The 21,758-nt window shown below is 44.4% G+C and overlaps 2 protein-coding genes across 4 annotated transcripts; one reads left to right on the plus strand and one right to left on the minus strand.

Annotated features, from left to right (window-relative positions):
* Positions 1-160: 160 nt before the first annotated feature.
* etfb (electron transfer flavoprotein subunit beta) lies at positions 161-4,603 on the minus strand. Its single transcript, XM_086114576.1, has 7 exons — positions 4,466-4,603; positions 3,652-3,810; positions 3,044-3,202; positions 2,905-2,967; positions 1,729-1,887; positions 870-1,081; positions 161-476 (listed from the first exon to the last, which is right to left on the minus strand). Exons 1-6 carry the CDS (start codon positions 4,517-4,519, stop codon positions 911-913), a joined length of 765 nt encoding a protein of 254 aa, XP_085970702.1. The 5' UTR covers positions 4,520-4,603; the 3' UTR covers positions 161-476; positions 870-910.
* A 1,677-nt stretch (positions 4,604-6,280) lies between these two features.
* usf2l (upstream transcription factor 2, c-fos interacting-like) lies at positions 6,281-21,631 on the plus strand. 3 transcript variants are annotated; one of them, XM_086113146.1, is made up of 11 exons: positions 6,282-6,471; positions 6,858-6,895; positions 7,414-7,511; positions 8,125-8,244; positions 9,505-9,664; positions 13,490-13,577; positions 15,392-15,430; positions 17,233-17,291; positions 17,496-17,590; positions 18,058-18,186; positions 20,484-21,631. In XM_086113146.1, exons 1-11 carry the CDS (start codon positions 6,437-6,439, stop codon positions 20,571-20,573), a joined length of 951 nt encoding a protein of 316 aa, XP_085969272.1. In that variant the 5' UTR covers positions 6,282-6,436; the 3' UTR covers positions 20,574-21,631. The 3 variants fall into 3 exon arrangements, with proteins under 3 accessions (XP_085969273.1, XP_085969272.1, XP_085969274.1); XM_086113147.1 differs by lacking the exon at positions 15,392-15,430 and having other exon boundaries at positions 6,281-6,471; XM_086113148.1 differs by lacking the exons at positions 6,282-6,471; positions 6,858-6,895; positions 7,414-7,511 and adding an exon at positions 7,697-8,046.
* Positions 21,632-21,758: the final 127 nt, after the last annotated feature.

Consider the following 21,758-nt stretch of genomic DNA (forward strand, 5'->3'; position numbering starts at 1 on the left):
CATTTCTGTTGAAACACAAAACAATGCCCGATTTCCCTTGACATCTTGATTTATTGCCATTGTGCTGCTCTTCAAAAGAAGACTGCGCAATGGAGTGTGGGTTATTGCTTTGAAAATGACAAGAACAATCACATTTGAATTAGACTGCGAGGAAAAAAAATAAAACAAATGCTGCTTTATTGTCATGATCATGTACAACTGAGGCGCTTGTGGTAAAAGTTTTGACGGTACTGAGAGACACGGTCCGGGAATCTGGCAAATATCTTTGCATACACGACAAGCTTGTGTCTGTATACGGTATTTACAATCATTTACAGGCGCGGCGTGACCAAACCTTTAGCGTTATGAAAACAAGATGGTTCTGTATTGACCCCTGAAGTAGATTCCAAGCTTATGGTACAGATGTGACGATTAGAAAAAAAAAATGAGGTGGTGCAACTGCACTGGCAGTAGGGCGGTGTTTCTCAGTACTTGTCCTGTGAGAGAGAAACAAAAGGCATGCGTTCAATTATTATAAACAGTCGCAATTAAAAAAAAAAGAAAGACTATTTGTCACCTCAGGCAAACAAGATTGGATATATATTAACTCTTCTGTAGAGTGCTTTGTTACAGCTGGTGCTGTTGTGAAAGCGCTATATCAACAACGATGTGTTGTATATGTTAAGTTAGCTTTTTAGGACAGAGTGAATTTCCGAACGCGCCCCCAATCACAATCGGAAGAGTAAAATACAAATGGGATGTGGCAAGAATAAGCCCACCCCCCACCCCCAAAATAATAAGAAATAATTGGATTTGAGAGTTTGTACTTTAGCCACATGTGCACAATCCCTGAAAGACCCGGTCCACTTTTGCACTCCCCTGCTACTTACCTTGCCGTTCTATTCTTATCGCCATTCGCTTTCTGACCACGTTATATGCTGCCCGTCTCCCTGAGTTTGCCCACTAAGTCGTCCACCGTCTCCACTTTGATGCCAGCCTGCCTCTGCGGAGGCTCGTCCACCTGCAGCACTTCCAGGCGGGACGTCAGATCCACGCCCAGCTCGGACGGCTTCACGTTTGCAATTTTCTTCTTCTTGGCTTTCTGAAGGAAAAGGCAGCACAAAGAGTCGTGCGTGTTTGTTATTTTGGTGCATTTCTACAAAGCACTCTATTTTATTTCCCGGTTTTGTTCTTATAGCACTGGCTGAGTACAACGCAACACTGACCGCTGCTTTGTCAACAAAGGACTTTGATTTGGATCTTCTGCTACCGGTGTGAAAAGAAGTTAACCGTTGTACAACAACCACAGTGTTATTTTGGCAGGTTCTTACATTCTGCTTTTGTTCCTTTCTCAATGGCCTGCAAGGACTGTTTGTATTACTACAAGGATGAACATATTACAACCAAAAGTAAGACAATCTCATCATTACAATAAAACGTTTTTTACACGACCGCTCCACACAAAACTGTTGACATAACAAATACAGACATTTATCAAGAACCTCAGCGCAATCATGTTAACAGGAATCCAATTGGGATTTTTTGTAACTTGTGTCCTAGAGTCCAACTGGTTGTGGCGTTTGGCAAGAAGCGGTGAGGATATACAATAGGCGGCTACGTTATCTTCACATGCTAGCTAGCTCACCATACGCTTGCAACTCTGGCTCGAGAAGGCTGATGTTTTAACGTGTCACATGACATTAGCAGTCATTAGAGTCAGGTCAGCGTGTGCCATTTGCAGGTACTTACCATGATATTAGGCAGGGTGGCGTAGCGAGGCGTATTGAGTCGGAGGTCCGCCGTGACTACAGCGGGCATGTTGATCTTGATGGTCTCCAGGCCGCCGTCAATCTCGCGCACCACTTTCACTTTGTCGCCTTCCAGCGTCACTTCGGACGCAAACGTGCCCTGCCCGCAAAAAACAAAGAAATAATTGAACGACGTGTAAAATACGAGTTATGTAATACGGGGCAATTTTACGAGTAAAAATATGCTTCCTTATGATGCTGTCACAGCACGCAGAAATGTTAAAAAGTAACGTTCGGGGTGAACTCTTTTTCACATTGGTGTGACATTTAAGAATGTCAAAATGTGAACTAAAACTGTTAACAGCAATGAACTTCTTTTGACGCTTATGTCCATCCAACCATTTTCCGAGACGCTTCTCCTCACGAGGTGCGCGAGCTTGCTGGAGCCTGCGCCAGCTGTCTTGCTTGGCCACTTGGCGGGGTACACCTTCAACTGGTCGCCAGCCAGTCGCAGGGCACACAACAGACAAACGAGTGTTCAATTAACCTACCATGCATGTTTTTGGAATGTGGGAGGAAACCGGAGTTTTTGCTCTGGCGTGAGGGTTAAGAATGGGTGAGTTACGGTGACAGTTTGACTCCAGGTGGATTATTTCCATTATTGGCAGCAAAAAACTTTTTTCCCACTGTTTGTCACAATTTTTCAATCCCACTTTAATGGAATCGTTATTGTATAAATAGCAATAGCAGTCATGTTAATAGCTTCAAAATGACACAAAATGTGAAAATATTGGTAGAGTCTGTCCTGCTGTGTGCTCAAAGTGAGGCAACGGTTTGGAATCTAACTATCCACGCCATCAGCTGGCCAATCTGTGAACTTCACTTGTCTAGAAAACCTTTGCACTTTTCTGTGCTGGTTTGTGCAGGTTCACTGCGGTTCTTTCAGCTCATGTTGATAAGTTTGCTGGGACTATGGCAATATGTTACATCAAGTATCTCCTCAAAAAATACTTCACCAAGAAAAAATAATTCATGAAGACGCAGTGCTCATAAATGTTCAATGAAAATTGGACTTAAATGTTAAAAAAAGATTAAATCCAAATGTAGTGTACTTCAACATTAAATACAAACGAATTGTATTCAGCAAAACTTCACACATTTAACAGCGAGCTCTTACCTGAGGCCAGTCCAGTAGGGCTGCTGTCATTTGTCCCGTCTGATTGCAGTCGTCATCGATGGCCTGTTGAAAAACAAACATATTATAATGTATATAGGAGCATAAGGGGGAAACAGAAATGCTTTTCCATCCTTTTGACCTGTTTCCCAAGAATTACAAGCTGGGCCTCCTCCTTCTTGGCCAACGCAGCCATGATCTTGGAGACCTGCAGGGGGCCCAAGTTGTCATAGTCTTTGCCAGACACCTCCACGTGAATGCCGCGGTCGGCTCCCATGGCGAGGGCGGTGCGGATGGTCTCCTGAGAAAGAAAACGACCCATATTTGGAATAAATTATGGCTGGCCGATGAAATTGAATTGAAAAAATATATAGAATTTGGGGGGAGTGTTCAACAGTTCAAATTGTCCCTGCTGACTTACACTGCTCCCACTAACAACATGGCTGTGGACAGAGAGGATGCAGTGAAAAGCACAGCCAGTGTACAAACGTAGCAACGTATACTAACCCGTGAATGAAGTTTTATTTCTATTCTTTTGTCATTTGCATTTTCTAAAAGCAACGGCGAGGGGGGGGGGGGTTAAAATTGAAATCAGATCCTTGTGATTTTTTTGGGGGGGAGATTTCAATCTTAAATTGCGGTTGAGCGACTTCCATTCCAAAGTAGCACATGCATTATCAGCCATAACATTTTGGCAACAATGATGGAGAATCACTTTGCGCTGCGGCCCTTGGGATGTGACATGCCCACCTGTGCCTGATGTGGCCCGCAGCTCACCACCACAATCTCCTTGATAAGCTTCTTCTCCTTCAGCTTGACCGCCTCCTCCACGGCGATCTCGCAGAAGGGGTTCATCGAGTGCTTCACGCCATCGGTCACCACGCCAGTCTTGTCCGGCTTTACCCGGATCTGAATGAGGTGGACAAAGACAGACAGGAGAGTCACGGTGAAGACTGTCAGCTACAAAACACCATCAATGAATCTGATCATCAAGGGATGACAGGAAATTAACCAATATATATATATTTTTGGAGAGATCACCATTATTTCAGTATACTCTCTACTTGCGTCAGACCGTCATGCAGTGCAAACCGAACCCAAGCTGCCCGCACACAAGTCGGGCGAGCATACCACTACACCATCAGCGACTATTCTTTTCTTTTTGTAATGTTTTGTGTCATGAGATTTTTCTAATATGCAGTAGATTGATTAGGATCTTTTAACTTGTGTCTCAGGCTAATCATACATCTTGATCGTCTCGTTTTTTTTATATGTGATCTCATTGCAAGGGGGAAAAAGCTCGAGGGACACTCAATCTTTGGGTTACACAACATGGCAACAAACTATCAGCTCATTGAGCAACACATACAACAAACTATACGCAATTAAACTATCGGTCAACATTATATTCACCGAAATGTATCCAGGTAGGTTATTCCTCCAATGAATTGTATACTTTCCAACATATTGTGCATTGTTAGCACGCGCACGTTTGCTAGTAGAACACTGAAAGTCACCCCTCTGTAATCATTCCAAATATTTATCCAAGTTAATATGTTTTTACCTTAACTGCGTAGTCAATGACACGCTTGACACCGACGAGAACGCGGCCAGACATGGTTGGCGAAACAGTGGAAAGAAGTTGTGGACAGCGGTCGTAACCGAGTCACCGCAAGTGAACCTTCACCCAAGAAGACGTCGGAGTTATTTTAATGTAACACCAGGAAAAGAAGCCGGGGTCCGCCTACTGACTCGACCAATGAAAAGCGGTCATATGCAACATATTCGGCGCTTATTGGTTGGGCCCACCTCACTCTGTTGCTGAATTGAAATCAGTGATTTCAACAAAGTGAAATATTGCTGCATTCCAAGAGCATGAACGTATTTATTTATGAAAAATACTAGTCTTATTTTATTATCCACGTTACAATACAACTACTGTTTCAGATTCCCGAATTGCGAAAAAACTGCTGTGGGATCGCTTATAAAAAATCTACCGTGTAGAAAAGAAAACGGATATTTGTTCCTATTAAGTGTGGCAAAATTCATTGGGATAAACATGATTATTCACCTCAACAGCTTATTAGTCACCATTAAGTTGTGCCTGGATATTCTTTGGGAAACCGGTTTTATATTGCAAGACTTAAATTGTTTAAACTATTTTGGATGGCTTTTAAAATAGTTTAAATATGAATTAAGAATGTTTGCAGCTTTTCTTTTGGTTTTGTTATACTGTATTATTATCTTTGTATTAATATCTTAATCAAATGGTATTTGGTGATCAGAGACACAGGGCGTATGTAAGATTTGTATATGTATTGCATTAATCTTTTAGATTATGTTTTGATAGATTATATGTTGCAGTTGCATCTGTTGTGAAAGTGCTATGTAAATACATCCATCCATCATCCATTTTCGGAGAAAATCCACACAGAACATGCAAACTCCACACAGGGAGGCCGGAGCTGGAATGTATTGTATGTGCAAACATATATTCTATATATCTATCTATATATAGATATAGATATATATATGTATCTATCTATATATCTATCTATCTATATATATATCTATATATGTGTGTGTGTATTTGTTTTAGTGTATGTTCTGGAATTTTGGTATCAGTTACTGTGAAGCCATTTCATAGCCCTCGTATGAATATGTAACCTGTGAAGACTTTTGTGATTAAGAGCTATACATACTGTATAAATCTTTGTTTTTAGACACAACACAAACATATGTCATGGTCAAAAAGGAAATCCTTTTTTATTTACCCGCATTTCATAAAAATAAACTGTATTTGAATTTTAAAAAATTGTATTAATGTTTAAAAAAATATATATTTGCAAAATACACAACTGCACTTATTTAACTGTCACTTGAAGGAACTTGTACAGCACTCCTTAAACACTCTCACAATCTATCAAATCTATTCATGAGAGATTCAGAGACAACGTATTTTCTACATTAGAAAAAAAATGTACACATATAGATATACAGTATATATATATATATATATATGTGTGTGTGTGTACATTATTTTTATACACACACACACGTGAGTACAATACAGGTATTAAGGGCAGGTGTTATGGTACATCGTCAAACATTAAACAGAGTTAGCTTCGAATTTACGAGCATAAAAACAGCTTGGATGTTGCGTTTTTGGGTTCATCAATGCAATTCGGAAGCTCGGGAATCAATTCGGGATGTATCGCTGAATGATGTCGCAACACTTCACAGTTTGGACATTCCAATTATTCAGTTGCCGCGGGCGTACAAACCACCAGGATAAACCGCTTAGTTGAAAAAAAAAAAAAGGTCGTTGGAGTTACTTCAGCTGCCACAGCTACACCGACTGCTCCGCCGGCTTCCATTTTGGTTCCAAAGCCGAGCTGCGTCTCACGTGTCCAGGGCTGTCTCCTCTCACATGACCCGAGTGTTTGTCCCCGTGATCAAGCACTTCCATCTCCATCCGTCGCACTGAAGATTCCCCCCTCCCAACATTTTTTTTTTTTTTGAAATTCCGACCCTGATGGATATTCTCGAACAGAGTCTGGACAACGCCAGGTAAAACCGTGTCACAAAAAAATGGCTAATCTACACAAGCTAAGCACAACATGCTAATAATCTTTTCCCGATGAAAGAAGAAAAAACTACTTCAGAAAGTGGAGGTTGTAGCTTTTTACAGTTTATCGTTGTGGGAACTTAGTTGCATTTCGAGGAAAATAGACGAGTATTTATAACTCAAACAGGGTGTTGATTGGGGAAAAAGACTTGAAATAGGCTAGCTAAGGCTAGCTTTCTAAAGTAATCTAGTCAGGTTTCAAGTCATAATGTCAATTCATTTGAACTCGAATTTCACAGAAGCTAAGCTAATATTTAGAATTGCATTTTTTTGTGCTCGAAAATCGGTTTCTTAGTCGAAGTGACATTTCTGTTGTGTTCATCCGCAGCCAAGATAAACAAGACGAGGAGGTGCAAGCATCTGACAGTAAGTTTGACACATCTCTCCATGATACTTCTCGTACCCAGTATCATTTGCACATACTGTGCATTGGACATTGGCTTACATTCTGCTTCCAGGGAAGTATCGTTGCACCTGACTTTCCATTCTTCTCCTTCAAATCAAATAATTCATTTCTCACTGAGATGTGGTTGTTTTGGGTCACAGGCGTAGTCACAGAGCAATCCCGTGGTCTGAAAATAGGCATCTGGGTCTACTCTAGGAGACTGTAAGGGGTGCTGTTATGATTTGTAGTCATTTAACTACTTGGACAGGAGCCGTTTTGCTCCCCATCAATCTATTTTTTTCCCTTATTTTTATTTTTTGTTTTTACGCGCTGGGCGTAAGCTTCAAAGTTCAGCGTGACTCCTCCACTGTGTGTTGATAAAGGCCATTTTGACCTCAGGGTGTTTTTAATTTTTTTTTTAAAATCTGTTTATTTTTCCCCCTTGTACTGTCGTGGGGGGAGGGGGGGGATCAATCAAACTAAAATGTCATTTCCTCAGGCGGAACCGGAGACGAGCAGACGGGTGTCACCACACATCAGGCCGTCGCGTTTGATGATCACAACATCGAGTACCAGTTAAGCACTGACGGGGGACAGGTGAGTCTGATTTTGAACTTTAAAATGTTAATTTATTAAATTACACTTTTACATTCATGTTTTGAGAAAAGGGATATTTTTTTCAGAGAAAAAGCACTTTTTTTCTGTGGGGGCAAACGAGGTCTTTCTTTGGAAGTTGCTGCAAGTGAATGGTGGATTTTTTTTGTTTGGTATCAGGTATTTTTCTTCAATTTACATTCATTACACCAACCCAATATAATTGTATTCCAGATCAATTCATTCCGTAAAATGAGTGTGGCATTTGATACCCGGTCATCCATGCGGGATTCATTTTGGCATATACATGGGGTGAGGGCGAGAGCGTGAGCAATATCATCTGATGCCGGGCAGGGCTGGGATTGGCACGAGGCTGCTGTCACATGTCAGTCAGGGGAGGGAGAGAGTCACATGACGCGGGGCTACAAATTGGGTCTCCCTTGGAACAAACAAGACCATTTTCTCATTTGGCAAAATCCAGTCTTGAAGCGTATTGTACTGCACCTTGTGGGATATGATTAACAAATCGACCAGCCAGGTATTCATACTGGAGAAACAGAACATCTATTTATTTATTTATTTTTATTAACTTTTTTTTTTTTTCCCCGCCTTACAGGTGACTTACCGTGTGGTCCAGGTCACTGAACAGAACCTTGAGGGACGGGACGACGTCGGCGGGGCGGTGGGTGTCGTCTCTGCGGCGTCCTTCAGCAGCGCTCCTCAGGCTGTTGCTCAGGTACCCAGCCCGTAATGAATATGGAGTTATCTGTTGGTTTTTTGGGGGTTTGTTTGACATGTCTCACCGAGTGTTTGCACATGTTGTGGTTATTATTCAGTTGGGCTCATCTTCACACACAATTCCAGGTGGCAGAAGAGTGGAGCGTTCCGCTAGAAAAAACATTTTTCTTTGTTTCTTTTTAATGTAATCGTTTCCAATACATGTCAACATTAGTCACTCATTTTTCTGCCACGGAAAATGATCCTGGCGCCTCTTGTTCACAAACATTATGAAACATAACATGTTGTAAGGTGGTCGTTTTCCATTGAGAATTCATTGTTATTGTGGTGGCTTTCATTGGCCGTCAGGGGGCGTCACTCACCTGTTTTGACAGCACTTGGACCAGCCACTTTATTAGGTAGGCATGCACACACCAAGTTGAAAGGCGTATGGAAAATAGTTTATTTGAATGATGTACACAACTGAATCCAAATAATTCCAATCTCATTTGTAATTTCTTCAAAAAAACGACTGAACTGTTCATAGACAATGTTAAAATTGTTTCATATGCTAACACTGTGCTATAACACTTCTGTTATTGCGGATTCACTCTATTGCTCTGATGCGATTGCGCAAGGTCGGAGGTAGTGCACCTCAAGTCCATTTTTTATTTTTTGGCTCCTCTTTGCTCTTCTATTTTCTTTTTGCCTCCTTGCTCTTCCACATTTCGACATGGAGGCTCAGAGGGGATGAAGCCTTTTCTTTAAAATCTTTAAAACTCGTCCTCAAACTCATTTCTATTCTTTGGCTTTTGACTCAGCATGAGACTTGATTTTTAGTTTTGACTGTTTTTGTGCTTTCTGCTGTCTTTGTTATGAATGTTTGTTTTATTGTTTGTTGTTGTATGATTTATTTATTTTTTGCTCCACGTACATCACTTTGTCTACAGCGTTGGTTGTTTCAAAGTGCTCTAGAAAGAGTGTAGTTCTAGTGACCTTGAACGCAGCAGGAGGCATCGGAGCAGCAAAAGCGACACGGGGTAAAATGTTTGTCGTTTGCATTGTAAGGAATCAAATGAACTTTTTGGGTTGAAACCAGAGATGATGGCTTTGACAAGAACATTGCTTATTGAAGCTTTTTTTTCCCCCATTTTCACACAGCAGTTAAACACTTTGGCATGCCCAAGGGGTGCGGCAGCGATGGCGAGGCGGGCTCTTGACTTGGCCGCCCGCTCACGCTTCTTTCGTCCCGCGTGTGTCTCTCTCTTATCCGTCACAGGCGGTGATCCAGAACCCTTTCAGTAATGGAGGAAGCCCGGCCGGGCAGTCGGCAAGTGGGGAAGCGCGCTTCGCCTATTTTCCTGCAGCGGCGGTGAGCGACGGCTCCGTGTCTGTGCAGGCCGGCGCCACCTCCGAGCCCACGCTCACGCAGGCGGGAGGTGAGTGCCTGAGCAGAACTCGGGGTGTGTGTGTGTGTGTGTGTGTGTGTGTATACTGTATATATGTATGTACAGTATATGTACATATGAGTGTGTAAAAGTGTATATAGGTGTGTATATATATATATATATATATATATATACACACACACACACACTTGAACAGAAGAGAGGCAAGCTAGTCCACACTGAAGGGGTCTCACTCCCTTAAGGAACAATAGCAGACATTGAGAACAGCTACAAGTACCTCGGTATACCACAAGCCAATGGCAACCTCGAACTGGCAACAAGGAAAGCGGCTACAGCCAAATACCTCCAGCGGGTGACGGGTCAATAAGATAAGACCCTGGCAATAAACGGCTATGCCCTGCCAGTGATCAGACACCCTGCAGAAATAATGAGGTGGCCAAAGGAAGAGATTCAGACCACGGATGTTAAGACCCGAAAACTCCTAACCATGCACGGAGGGTTCCATCCCAAATCCAGCACCCTGAGACTGTACGCAAGCCGTAAGGAAGGAGGCCGGGGACTAGTGAGTGTGAGAGCCACTGTCCAGGATGAAACATCCAAGCTCCATGAATACATCTAGGAGAAGGCTCCAACGGATGACGTCCTCAGAGAATGTCTCAGACAATGGGGAACAGAGGATGAGGCGCTGGAAGAGGGACCATCATGGGAGGACAAGCCCCTACACGGGATGTACCACCGGACCATAACTGAAGTGGCTGATCTCAAGAAGTCCTATCAGTGGCTCGAGAGGGCTGGCCTGAAGGACAGCACAGAGGCACTCATCCTGGCTGCTCAGGAGCAGGCCCTGCGCACCAGAGCCATCGAGGCCCAGATATACCACACCAGACAAGACCCAAGGTGTAGGTTGTGCAAAGAGGCACCTGAGACGATCCAACACATAACTGCAGGGTGTAAGATACTGGCAGGGAAAGCCTACATGGAACGCCATAACCAGGTGGCTGGCATAGTCTACCGAAACACGATCGGAGCACTCGGCGCAGTGACCCCCAAACTGGATGAATGGTTGATCCCGGGAACAACATCGGACATCTCAGTCCAGAAAAGCGCAGTGTTGTGAACAGCAAGGATCCTCGCGTAGAACCTTCAAGCTTCCTGGCCTCTGGTAGAGGACCCGAGCTGAATGTGGGACGGACACCACCCGAGAGGTGAGACAAAGATTTTTTTTTCCACGAATAAAGATGCCTGTTCAAAAAAACAAAACAAAAAATTTAAATGTGTGTACTGTATCTTCCCTTTGGCCCACCCTGTAATTAAGTCCGATGTATTCATTTATTTATTAATTAACATTTTATGCTTTGTTTTTACAGCGTGTATGCCTGAACACGGACAGTACAAAATCCGATGTGATGAACAATTCCTGCAGTGTTGATTGACGGTTAACCTAATCAGGCTGTCGTCTAAATTATGTCGTTAATTGCATTACAGCACAGCTCGTAAATATGACAGGGAGACAGCAAACTGCCCAAGAATGTGTGAAATGACACATGGTGGAACCTCAAGTCCAAGCCATAAGGCATTTAAATCGCCTTTGATGCTTATGGGTCACTATGACCTGCTGCATATTTACCCCCCCCCCAAAAGTGCAGCTTTAAAAATGATTTCTTTTAATGTGCCGGAGAAATAAAACCAATTAGTTGTATGATATTTGGTGGGGGGTGTTTTTTTTTTTTTTTAAATTAATTACTCGCAGACATTTTTGCCTCCCTTTTAGTACTTTAAGTCCAATTTTGAGTCCACATATGTGATATAGCATGTAAATATCAAAATGCTTACTTTTGGCATGCTTATTTTTTTGAGCGTTTTGAGGGGGTGGTCTTATACCATGCAAGTTACCTCGACAACTAGGGGGGAGCTCGGGCCAAAAAAAGCAGGTGTGAACCGCAAAGCTCATGTTGACAACTTCACGGAGCTGTTAAATATGCAAATTGATCTGCGCGGCCAGTAAATCTCAACGACAGCTTTTCTTCGCTTTGGCTTTGACCTGATCGTGTTTCAGGCGCTGCAGCACAATTAAAAAGTTCCCTCTGCCCTCGTGCTGTATATCAGAATCAGAATCGCCTTTATTGTCATTGCATTACATACAACGAATGCCTCTTGACGTGATGATTAGTGCAATTTCCTGCTTTTATTTTGGGTTGGGCCTTCGGCGATTGCTTTGGTGCGTTTTGCGTCTCATCCGGAAGTGAAAACACAGGCCGCTAAATATGGCTATTGGGCCGCGTGGCGAACGATGCGGCCGACTGGCCACCGTATGTGTCTGAATTTGGCGTTTCCAATCAACAGCGAGCCACTGCATGTTTGCAGTTTGACGTTCGCGCACTCGCATGTTCGACCATGTTTGATGTTGTCGTTGTTTTTTTCCGGACTGCTGTAGACTTAGATCCGCACTCTTTTTAAACTGTTGATTTACTGGCATCTTTTGGGCAAGGAGGCATCAATCGCTTCGAGGTTTTTGCTCTTTGTGACATGGCTCAGTCCCTGCTGGGCATCCGCTGAATTCCATAGGCTTAATTTTATTCCCCGCGCACGCCACAGTGCGTTCCCTCTTTCTTTCAAGTCAATTACGAGGAGGCCCTGCCGATCACATGTAATTACTTGGCGTCACATGAGCCCGCCTCTCACAGCTCGCTCAGTGCCTCATGTCGTTATCTCGCTGTCACTGACGCTGACGTGTCGGCTGGGCATCTACCCTTGACTAAAAATATAAAAGTATATACGGTGAGTTTTCAGTTCATTTCAGCTCGTAATAGGAATTCATTCAATACGGGGCGTCCTTGGTTTACAATGGACGTCCGAACACTAACCTACGCTAACGCTAACGCTAGCGTACGGACGTCAGGAAGTGACTCAATCCCCGCTCACTCGTATTAAGACAATTTAGGGTGTCTGTGTCTCCTTAAAATGCCCAATTCTCATCCATACACTTTTAATTCTGCATTGAATGGCACCCAACCCTCACAATATTTCTAACGCGGTGCCATTTTGTCGTCAATTTCATTGTCCTTACGCTCCCAGATGCGCCTGTCTTAAAGCACGTTAGGCTGATTTACGACACTTGCGTACCAGCTGCCCATTGTGTCTCTGAAATATAAATTTTTTGCCGCCGCGTGACACACGCGCATGCACACAAGCGCGTTGAGAGAACAAATGAAACGTGCGCCACGGCGGCGAGCGCGCCACGTGAATGGATGAGCCTCATTTGTCACAATTGCCGAGACGAGTCATGAGAGGCCGGCTGATGTGTCATACTTAGCGGTGAACTGTTGCTCAATTGACGACAGGTTCCCACTTGTTGTATTTTAAAAATCTAGATGTGCGGGGCCTGCCTTCAACACCAGCATTGAACTTAACAATCAAGATTGCAGACTGAATTTGCTGCAATTTAGCTTAAAGTAATTCGAGTGATTCCCCACTTCAGTACGTGTCTTATGTATGTGAGCGGTTTTACTTTATTTTACTTTTTTAATAGCGATTTCTCGGAATGTTACTAATGAACAATTTCTGAAGTCATTCAAACGCTGAAGTCACCCGGCATCACAGAATGGATTGCGTTCGGCGTTGGAGGTTCTGCTGCACTTGACTCTCTCGTTTTGATCTTCCCCACAACCTTGCGAACCATAAAGGCCGGGAGCTGAACAAATTCCGCTTTGTAGATGGACAAAATACATCCTAACGTTGGCATTGTGATCATCTTTGATGCTCCAAGTGGAGGCGCGAGTGTCATTGGGTTTTAATGTTGGAAGATTTAACCCTTCCCAAAAATCCCCATTAATACAACTGCCATGCTTTCCACAGGCCAATTCTACGTGATGATGTCCCCTCACGATGCCATTCAGATGGGCACCACGCGAAGTATTGCCCCACGCACGCAACCCTTCCCAGCGTGAGTGTCACATTCACACATATGTATATATTATTGCCATTTATACCAGTGGCATATTTATACCAGCGGGACAAATGAAAGGACACGCGTGCGCAGATGCCCAAGTAATTGATTTTAAGTAACTCCACAAGCATCACCACTGAAGTAAACATTAATGTCGAAAGAACCTAGAAAATCCAAATTGTTGTTTTATTTTGTGTGTTATATAGGCTGATGATGCATATCCCAATTGTGCCATTTGAAAGCAAAACAACCAGAATTGTGTCACTTGCAGTGTAAATCCAGCCGTAGTCATTACGCTTGCTCATGTTGTCATTGACGTTTTTCAGGAGTTTAAAAAAAAAAATATATATATATATAGATTGCAGCAACAGGCCTCTCTTGACACACACTCCAAATACAAACACACAAAAATGAATGACGGTTATATTACACTGCCGGGATTAAAAATGTCAGACACAGTTCAGGAGCGGAACCATTCGTGCGTGCTTGTGTGTGTGTGTGTGTGTAATATGTATATTTTTTACGCTAAGTCATAATATTTTATTATGTGCAGCTCGGCGGGTGTAGGTCTATAAAAGCAATTTATGGCTTATTTCAAGAGAGTTTTCTCGCTCTGTCCTACTTATGCTTGCCCTCATTTGATCAACTCTTGTTTTAGCCCTAAACTCACCTCATGCGTCACTCCAATGGATGGAACCCATTTGTACTGACCTGTAGTAAAAGGCCTGACTGACGTATTGCGTATAAGAGAAGTTACCCGCAAAACTGCGGGATCAAGTAACTCTTCCTACTAATCCCGAAATTGTGTTCAATCGCTGATTTAGGACGCCGGAAAAGCGCAAGTCAATGACGCCGTCATTTTATGATCCGGCACAAGCCTCGCGATGCGTAAGAGACACGCGGCGCATTCGAATGCGATCCCACACTTCTAATTCAAACAGAAGAAATTGTATTCTATTGTATTAATTTTTGTATTAGCCTATTGATCCTCTTTCATCTATAACTGCTTCAGACAACAAAGTGTATGCAGGAAAGTGGTTAAGAGTGCACGATTGTCTGTGTCTCGTGTGTTGTTTTGTATTATTTTGTCATTTTTTGTTAACTTTTCTTTTGACGGCGGCGCGGACACCCGCAGCGGCTCCTCTTGTTTTGTGTTGAGAGGGAAGAAATTTCATCCGTGCTGTATGTTTCACATGCAGTACAATTGACAATAGAGTTTATCCAATCCAATCCAATCTGCTGTTACCCACCGCCCAGTTTAGTCAAATAAGGGGACTTATTTTTCACCACTTAAAGCACTGTATGTTAGTAGCTACTAAAATGACTCAAGAATGACTGTATACATAATTTTACGTGAGTGTTTGACTTTTGAGCCATTTACATTTTACAGTCTGTGGGGCGTACAGTTTTACATATTTGGATATGAATGTTGTCTATCTACTCTGATGTACTAAAATACAGATTTGTGGCGAGGCGAAATGAAACTAACTGAAGTTTTCTCTCCGTCAGCGCAAAGCTGCGACAAGCACATGACCGACGGTCAAATCGAGTTACGTCGATTTTGCCCGTCGTTAGCATTTATCCGGCACTAAAATGTGCTGTTGTTGTTTGGACACAAAATGTGCGTTGTCGCGAGTTAAGCCACGTGACGAACAGAAGACGCGACATACAAGGAAAGGTTTTTCACAGGTGTCTTGTGGTTCTACTTTGCATGATTCTTCTCGCCCGTTTTGAGTGTGCGCAAATCAACGGTGACATTCCAGTTTGTCAAAGTGAAGTAAAAACCTCCCCACCCTATGTGCCGTCCGCAGAGATGAAAACGAGACGCTGCGGCAAGAAGGTTTAAACTGGTGAGGAACGCCCCCCACTCCCCTTCCTCCTCCCCCTCCTCCTTCTCTTCCACTTCTTCCTCTTTTTCCCATCACCACCGTCACAGCACATTTCTGTTTGCAGCAAATGAACTAATCAAATTAGATTCCGAGCAGAGTGGAGCATCCCCCCCCCCACCACCACCAATCCCCCCGCTGATTCTCCCCACTCTTGATGTGTGAGACGCAGATGTGGCGCTCCCTCAGTGCTGACCCTCATCCATTGTTGTTAGCCAGGCAACTCGGTCCCCGTCAGGAATTCGAAATTAGGTCGCCGCGCTGCATCGGGAAACAACATCTCCAGACTCGCCGCCGCGCTTGTCTCGTAGGCATCCGTGGTGGTTGTTTTATTTGTGTAGATAACAAAATGATGGACACTCACCGCACACTTTGTTCGGCGCAGGGGCGGATGAGATGCAGTTAAAAGCCCGATTCACATTGAAATCGTACAAAATTGCTGCATTAGAGCTGAAGACTCGGAAACCTTTCAAAACTGTGGTGTGAAAAAAGTATTTGCATTAACAGAAGAGCTGGACCTTTGCAAAAAATGAAAACTGCACCGAGACCACTTTTTTTCAAAGTGAGGATTAGTGCTGTATTCACGTTCGACTACTCACCGGTGTGGGAATCCAACATCGTTCGAAAACAACTTTTCTTTCCCATCACCTTTGGAATAGCGACTTGTCACATTACATGACACACTAACAGAATGAATACCATATGACAAACAATTCATGAAAATAAATAAATATCAATACAAAAGTACAGCTGAAAAAATATACTACCATGATAATGACCGACTTCCAAAAAGTTAGATATTACAAAATCATATTTATTATTGTAAGATACCGTGAAATTACGCACCGTGAACATTAACACTGCTCTTGAATGCGGAAAATGCAAAAACAGGCTAAAAAGAAAAATAACATGGAAACAACAAAACAGATGCAGTTAGCTCACAACATAGGTTCAGCTGCATAACACTGTAAATGTAAAGACATTTTTTAATGAATGGAACACAGTTAGTTGTGCTATATGAGAAAATAGGTCATTGATATTTATAAGTTATGATGTTACCAGACCCTTCACGCTTTGTTGCGCGGTTGAAAATGGTTTCACTGCCGCGTCTTAATTAACGGACTACCTGAGGGAAAGATGCCCAGACAAGAGACAGTTGTCTTATTAGCCGGCAGCTCCGGATGCCAGCAGGCGGCTCGCTCCCTCGTCCCCGTTGTTTTACGGCGAGGTAAAACGGCGTGGCGTACTCCCCCTGCGAGCCGCACCTGGACAGCGGAGAGCAGTGGCGTGCGGTGAGGTGTATGGTTGGTGAGGCACTGACTCCTTTAGTGTCAGATTTACAAATATATAAAGCAAAAAAAAAGGGTAGCTTATTCAATTGGCTAAACATTATATTTGCGACATGCAGATATAAGGCAAGCAGCACGAGCCAGTTGCATGTATCAACGCAGTTTGTGATGATTGCGCAATGCAATGGGCATTCAGAGGTGAGGCTCTGCCTCACCTGCCTCCCCTGACCGCACGTCTCTGGCGGAGAGGGTTGTTGGAGCTCCAGGTGGAACTTTAGGACGACGTGTAGCAAGCCCGCCGTAGGCTCCCGCCATTAGAAAAGACATTGTCAAAGATAACAGCCCAGAACAGTTGCTAATAGTCTCGGGTATGAGGTGAATCCGGGGGTTGGGGGGGAGAGGGGAGATATACTGTATTGTTGTGTGTGGAAAAAACCCCAAAAAACAAGCGTGTGTGTATGTTTTGTTTCTCCGAAGGAAAATGGACGGGCCCCGAACACCGCGAGATGAAAGGAGGAGAGCGCAGCATAATGAAGGTGGGTAATTAGCCGTGATTGCGGCCTTTTCACTTGCCTGACAGGGCAACACAATGCAGGCTCTGTGTCGAAATAGATGTGCGGCTTGTCAGAGCTATTCTCAAGGTGGCCACTAGAGGCTGTTGTGGAGCTGTCATAGCCCGGCAACACAAGGGAGAACCCCCCCCCCCCCCCCCCTAAAGAATCCGCTTCCTGCTTTTTTAGTTGAGAGGCGGCGAAGGGACAAAATCAACAACTGGATTGTGACCCTCTCCAAAATCATCCCTGACTGCAACATGGACAGCACCAAAATTGGAGCAGTAAGTAGTGGTTTTCATCCGCTCAACGGCCACTTTCCTGTTGAAGCCTCACATAAAGAATTCCTCAATTTCAAACTGGGAACAGCATGATGAACAGCACTGGACAAATGCCAATTCAGATTGAACCAGCAAGTCTATTAAAAAGGAACAAAACGCAAAAATGGTCTTTCCAAGAACATGTTCTATGTGTCCGCACTAGTCTAAACTAAAAAGTGACACGGTCGTCAATTTTTACTCCTGTCGCATCCCTCTCCCACAGAAAAAAAATCCCACACCATCCCTTCCCAGACCATAGTTTAAAAAAAACAAAACTGTCCCTTCCCGTCCCATTTAGATTGTGAGAGCTCCTAAGTTTGGTCCTTAATCCTACAGAAACATCTCAACCAGGGTTAGGGAATCTTTACAAAAAACAGAAAGAAGTGACTGTTTTGAAGCTCCCATTTGCAGCGGCCCTCTTGTGCTTCCAGAGTAAAGGCGGCATCCTGTCCAAAGCGTGCGACTACATCCGCGAGCTGAGGCAGGGCAACCAGCGGCTGCAGGAGAGCCTGAAGGAGGTGGAGAGGATCCAGGTGGACAATGAGCTGTGCAGGCAGCAGGTAGGCCAACGTCGGCCAGGAAACGCCTTTTGGAGACCCCTTTCTCCAATTACTCCCCAAATGTAATCTTTGGAACTAGTTACTCTCATTTGAAAGTCATGAACACAGCTGCTTTCACTAAGACAACAGTAGAAACCCAGGCTACAACACACACGCGCGCACACACACACACACACACACACAAAACCACCCATTCACTGATTGCTGAACGGTTAACAGTCCTCCTGATATGCTTTGCCATTCATCCAGCGGCTATCTTCTTCAACCGGGGCCATTGCAAGGTCAAATGCATCATAATAATAGTTTTGATTATGATGTAGTAAATCATGCACGCCTCTCAACACTGATTCTGCATCTGATACGAGTCCAGCTTGTTTAGTATTCCGCCGAGTTGATGTGCAGATGAAACCATTTAAATAGACACGACTCCTTCAAGTCTTCCTCCGCTGAGGGTAAACTCCACCGGCTCCCTCCGTGTGCATCTTCATTTCTTCTCCGAGTGGGTCCCAGAGTGGTTTCGGCGGTTAGCTGCGCAATCGCAACCTTCCGAGCCATCAAAGGGCTAGCTCGCTACTACCTGCGAGAGGCGGCGGGATGAAAACAAGACAGGCAGCCAACTTGCATGCTGATCTCCTCCTCCCTTGACTATTGAGTATGACTGCAACCCCCCCCCCCCCCCCCCCCGCCCCACCCCATCTCACAGAAAGCTTAACGTGATCTCTTGGGCGCCTCCTTGAAGTGGGGGTATGGTGGGAGGGGGGGGGGGCAGGAGGTGAGTTGGCAGCCAGCGGAGTTGATGCACCGCATCTTTGGCTTAATCCCGTTGGTTATGATCTTGACTTTTGTGGCCCGCTGTGTTCTAATCTCGGTTGACGTCATTGGGACAAAGTTGTCAGGAACGCGTCGAATGAAAGGTGCAAAATGACCCCTCTTTCGTTCCTATTTTCTTGAGTTAAAACCGCACAGTTCTTTCAATAAAAGGTGCCGGCAAGCGGGTTTGCTTTAACCAAGTGAATATAACGGGAATCACTCGAAACTCCCTCAATATCGCTCCTTTCAATAAATGATATGCGAGCACAAACGGCGTCGCAACATTTACCGACCGAGCGTGGAACAATACTCGCTGGCATATATCGTTTGCGCTCAGCAAAACATCAAAATAGTACCAAAGCTTTTAGCTGCGACATTCATCTTTGTCCTTTGCGTTTTCAACTGCACAGAAGCGTTTTCATAACGAAGCCAAAACCTCAGCCGAGCTACAGCGTTGCGCAAACATTAGCAGCAAATATTCTCCATAACTTCTTCAAATAACCTGGGCTAAACTCTTCCCTGACATACAAAGAGCTTAGATTCTCAGTCAGGAGACACACATATACCGTCCGTGGCACCAAAAACGACTTTGTTACATATGCTGGCATCATAGTGTAGCAGTCTATCCCAGCTGTCTTCGGGCAGTAGGCGGGGATACCCTGAACGCGTCGGCAGCCAATCGCAGGGCATACACAGACAGACAACCATCCGCGGTCACACTCACACCTCGCGACAATTTAGAGTGTTCAATCAGCCTGCCGTGCATGTTTTGGGGAATGTGGGAGGAAACCGGAGCACCCGGAGAAAACCCACGCAGGCACAATGACAACAAGCAAACTCCACACGGGAAGGCCGGAGCCGGAATCAAACCCTGCACCTCTGCACTGTGAGCTGACGGTGCTAACCAGTCGCACACCGTGCCATCCTCACTCTATTATATTGCACTTAATGAAAAAACAATTAAACAACATCTAGTAATGACACAAATAGAATTAAAAAGATTGAATGCAGTTTTGTCACGCTGCATCAATGAAATGGCGCTGCTATGTCGAGTGTGCCAGCCTTGGTCACCTGGGGCAGAAAGACTCATGCTGTTCATGGAGTGATTTTTATTAATCCCACTCTGCCTCTTTGCAGCAGCCAATCATTGCATAATAATGTCACAACTACTCTCTGAGCTCATCAGTACGACACTCATTTTGCTATTCTACGCAGAGGATAAACAGTAGATGAATACGAGTACTTTTATATTGTCTGCCAACACGTTGCTGAACCATTTGTGTTGCCGAAAAGCGACATAGATGCTAATTAACGTTAGCATTAAGCTAGCGCGGCCTTTCTTTAGGCAGCCGTTTAGCTGTTTTTCTTCTCTAAAGATTCACATTCCGTAACCCAAAGCTGTACCGGCAATAGCACACCCCGCAGTAGAGGGGTCACGTAAGACCGGATAAAGTAGCCCCGAACTGAATTTTTCTTCTTCTTTGAAGATTGAGGAACTGAAGAACGAGAATGCCTCGCTGAGAGCGCAGCTCCGGCAGCACGGCATCGAGATGGTGGGGGAAACGTCGCCGCAGTAGCGATGAAGGAGCCGCCGCCACTGCGCCACCTTCGGAAAACAAAGCGAGGACTTGTGAAGAATCACGTGGAGCCAACCCGCCTCCTCAAAGCCTCACTTGGGCCGCGCTCGACTCTTCCTTCGCTGAGGCGTCCGCACCCTGCCGCGGAACTACGCCTCGCTCAAGGACGATAGCATTTCATTTCATTACGTCTGCCCCCCCGCAACCTACCCGGATGATGATCATCATCATCGTTACTTTGGACTATTACTTGCCGCTTTCTGACTTCTTTAATAATGTTCTCTTTTAGCTGCTCTAATTTATGAGTCTCCTTGCTGACAGACTGTGGAACAGAACGCAGTCATACGGGCCAGACTCCAAAAGAGCCAACCTCAGTCAATCGCTAGCTTTGGCGCAAGTCAAATATTTGGGGGGCGGGGGTGGCGGCAGGGGCATCCAGTGCACATTTGTGATACTCGGCCAGGGGCAGGAAGGGATTACTTGAAACGTTGGGCATTTTGCAGAAGAGTCCCACTGTGGCCGACACACTAGGAAAACGAGACGTAAGCATAGGAAGTGCGCCGACGGCGGCCCCTCCCCCCGCCTACCATGTCTCAAAAGACTTGCAAGCCATCTCGCCTTCATTCAGAAGTTAACTAATGTTTAATTTTTTATTTTATTATTTTTACCCGTGTGATTGAAAATAACAGCATGCCAATGATTTTTTTTTTTTTTTTTTTTTTTTGGAACCTTCTTCACTGATCTCTTCTCATCACTCCGTAAGGCCCCTGAGCCCACGCTGGAATGATGGATGCTTTCTGCCGCAGCAGAATGTGAAGTCGAGGCAAATAATGCAAATGCACAGACATGGGCTAATTTGCTAATCATCAAAAGGTCATATCGTGGCTGATTCTCCACCCCGCATCTCCTTCCCATCAACATCTTCTTTTGAAATGGTAAATGAAGAAGACAAACCCAATCCGCCCCTCTCTGTAGCAGCCTCAATGTCTCTCAGGTTAGATCGCAAGACATCTTTTCTATCTACAAATGGTCACAAATAAACTAGCTATTATCCTCAACGTGGATCGGTTGTCACTTAGCCACACCCCCGTGGTAATGCAGACCGGCCAGTCGGAGCTCTCACGCTCTACTGGTGACATTCATCCTTTGGAGGTTGCGAATCAAAAGGTAGACTCTGCATACATC

Source organism: Hippocampus guttulatus, chromosome 6, assembly GCF_054856545.1.
Source record: "Hippocampus guttulatus isolate MCC_2025c chromosome 6, RoL_Hgut_1.0, whole genome shotgun sequence".
NCBI classification, from domain to species: domain Eukaryota; kingdom Metazoa; phylum Chordata; class Actinopteri; order Syngnathiformes; family Syngnathidae; genus Hippocampus; species Hippocampus guttulatus.

What these genes read in the sequence shown, in the direction of transcription:
- etfb (XM_086114576.1), bottom strand. Translation starts at nt 4,519, where the DNA reads ATGTCTGGCCGCGTTCTCGTCGGTGTCAAGCGTGTCATTGACTACGCA. An exon ending in GCGGGCCACATCAGGCACAG is followed by an intron (nt 3,203 to 3,651) that starts GTGGGCATGTCA and finishes TTTCTTTCTCAG; the next exon opens with GAGACCATCCGCACCGCCCT. An exon ending in TTGTAATTCTTGGGAAACAG is followed by an intron (nt 2,968 to 3,043) that starts GTCAAAAGGATG and finishes GTTTTTCAACAG; the next exon opens with GCCATCGATGACGACTGCAA.
- usf2l (XM_086113146.1), top strand. Translation starts at nt 6,437, where the DNA reads ATGGATATTCTCGAACAGAGTCTGGACAACGCCAG. An exon ending in CACGCTCACGCAGGCGGGAG is followed by an intron (nt 9,665 to 13,489) that starts GTGAGTGCCTGA and finishes TGCTTTCCACAG; the next exon opens with GCCAATTCTACGTGATGATG. An exon ending in ACAGCACCAAAATTGGAGCA is followed by an intron (nt 17,591 to 18,057) that starts GTAAGTAGTGGT and finishes TTGTGCTTCCAG; the next exon opens with AGTAAAGGCGGCATCCTGTC.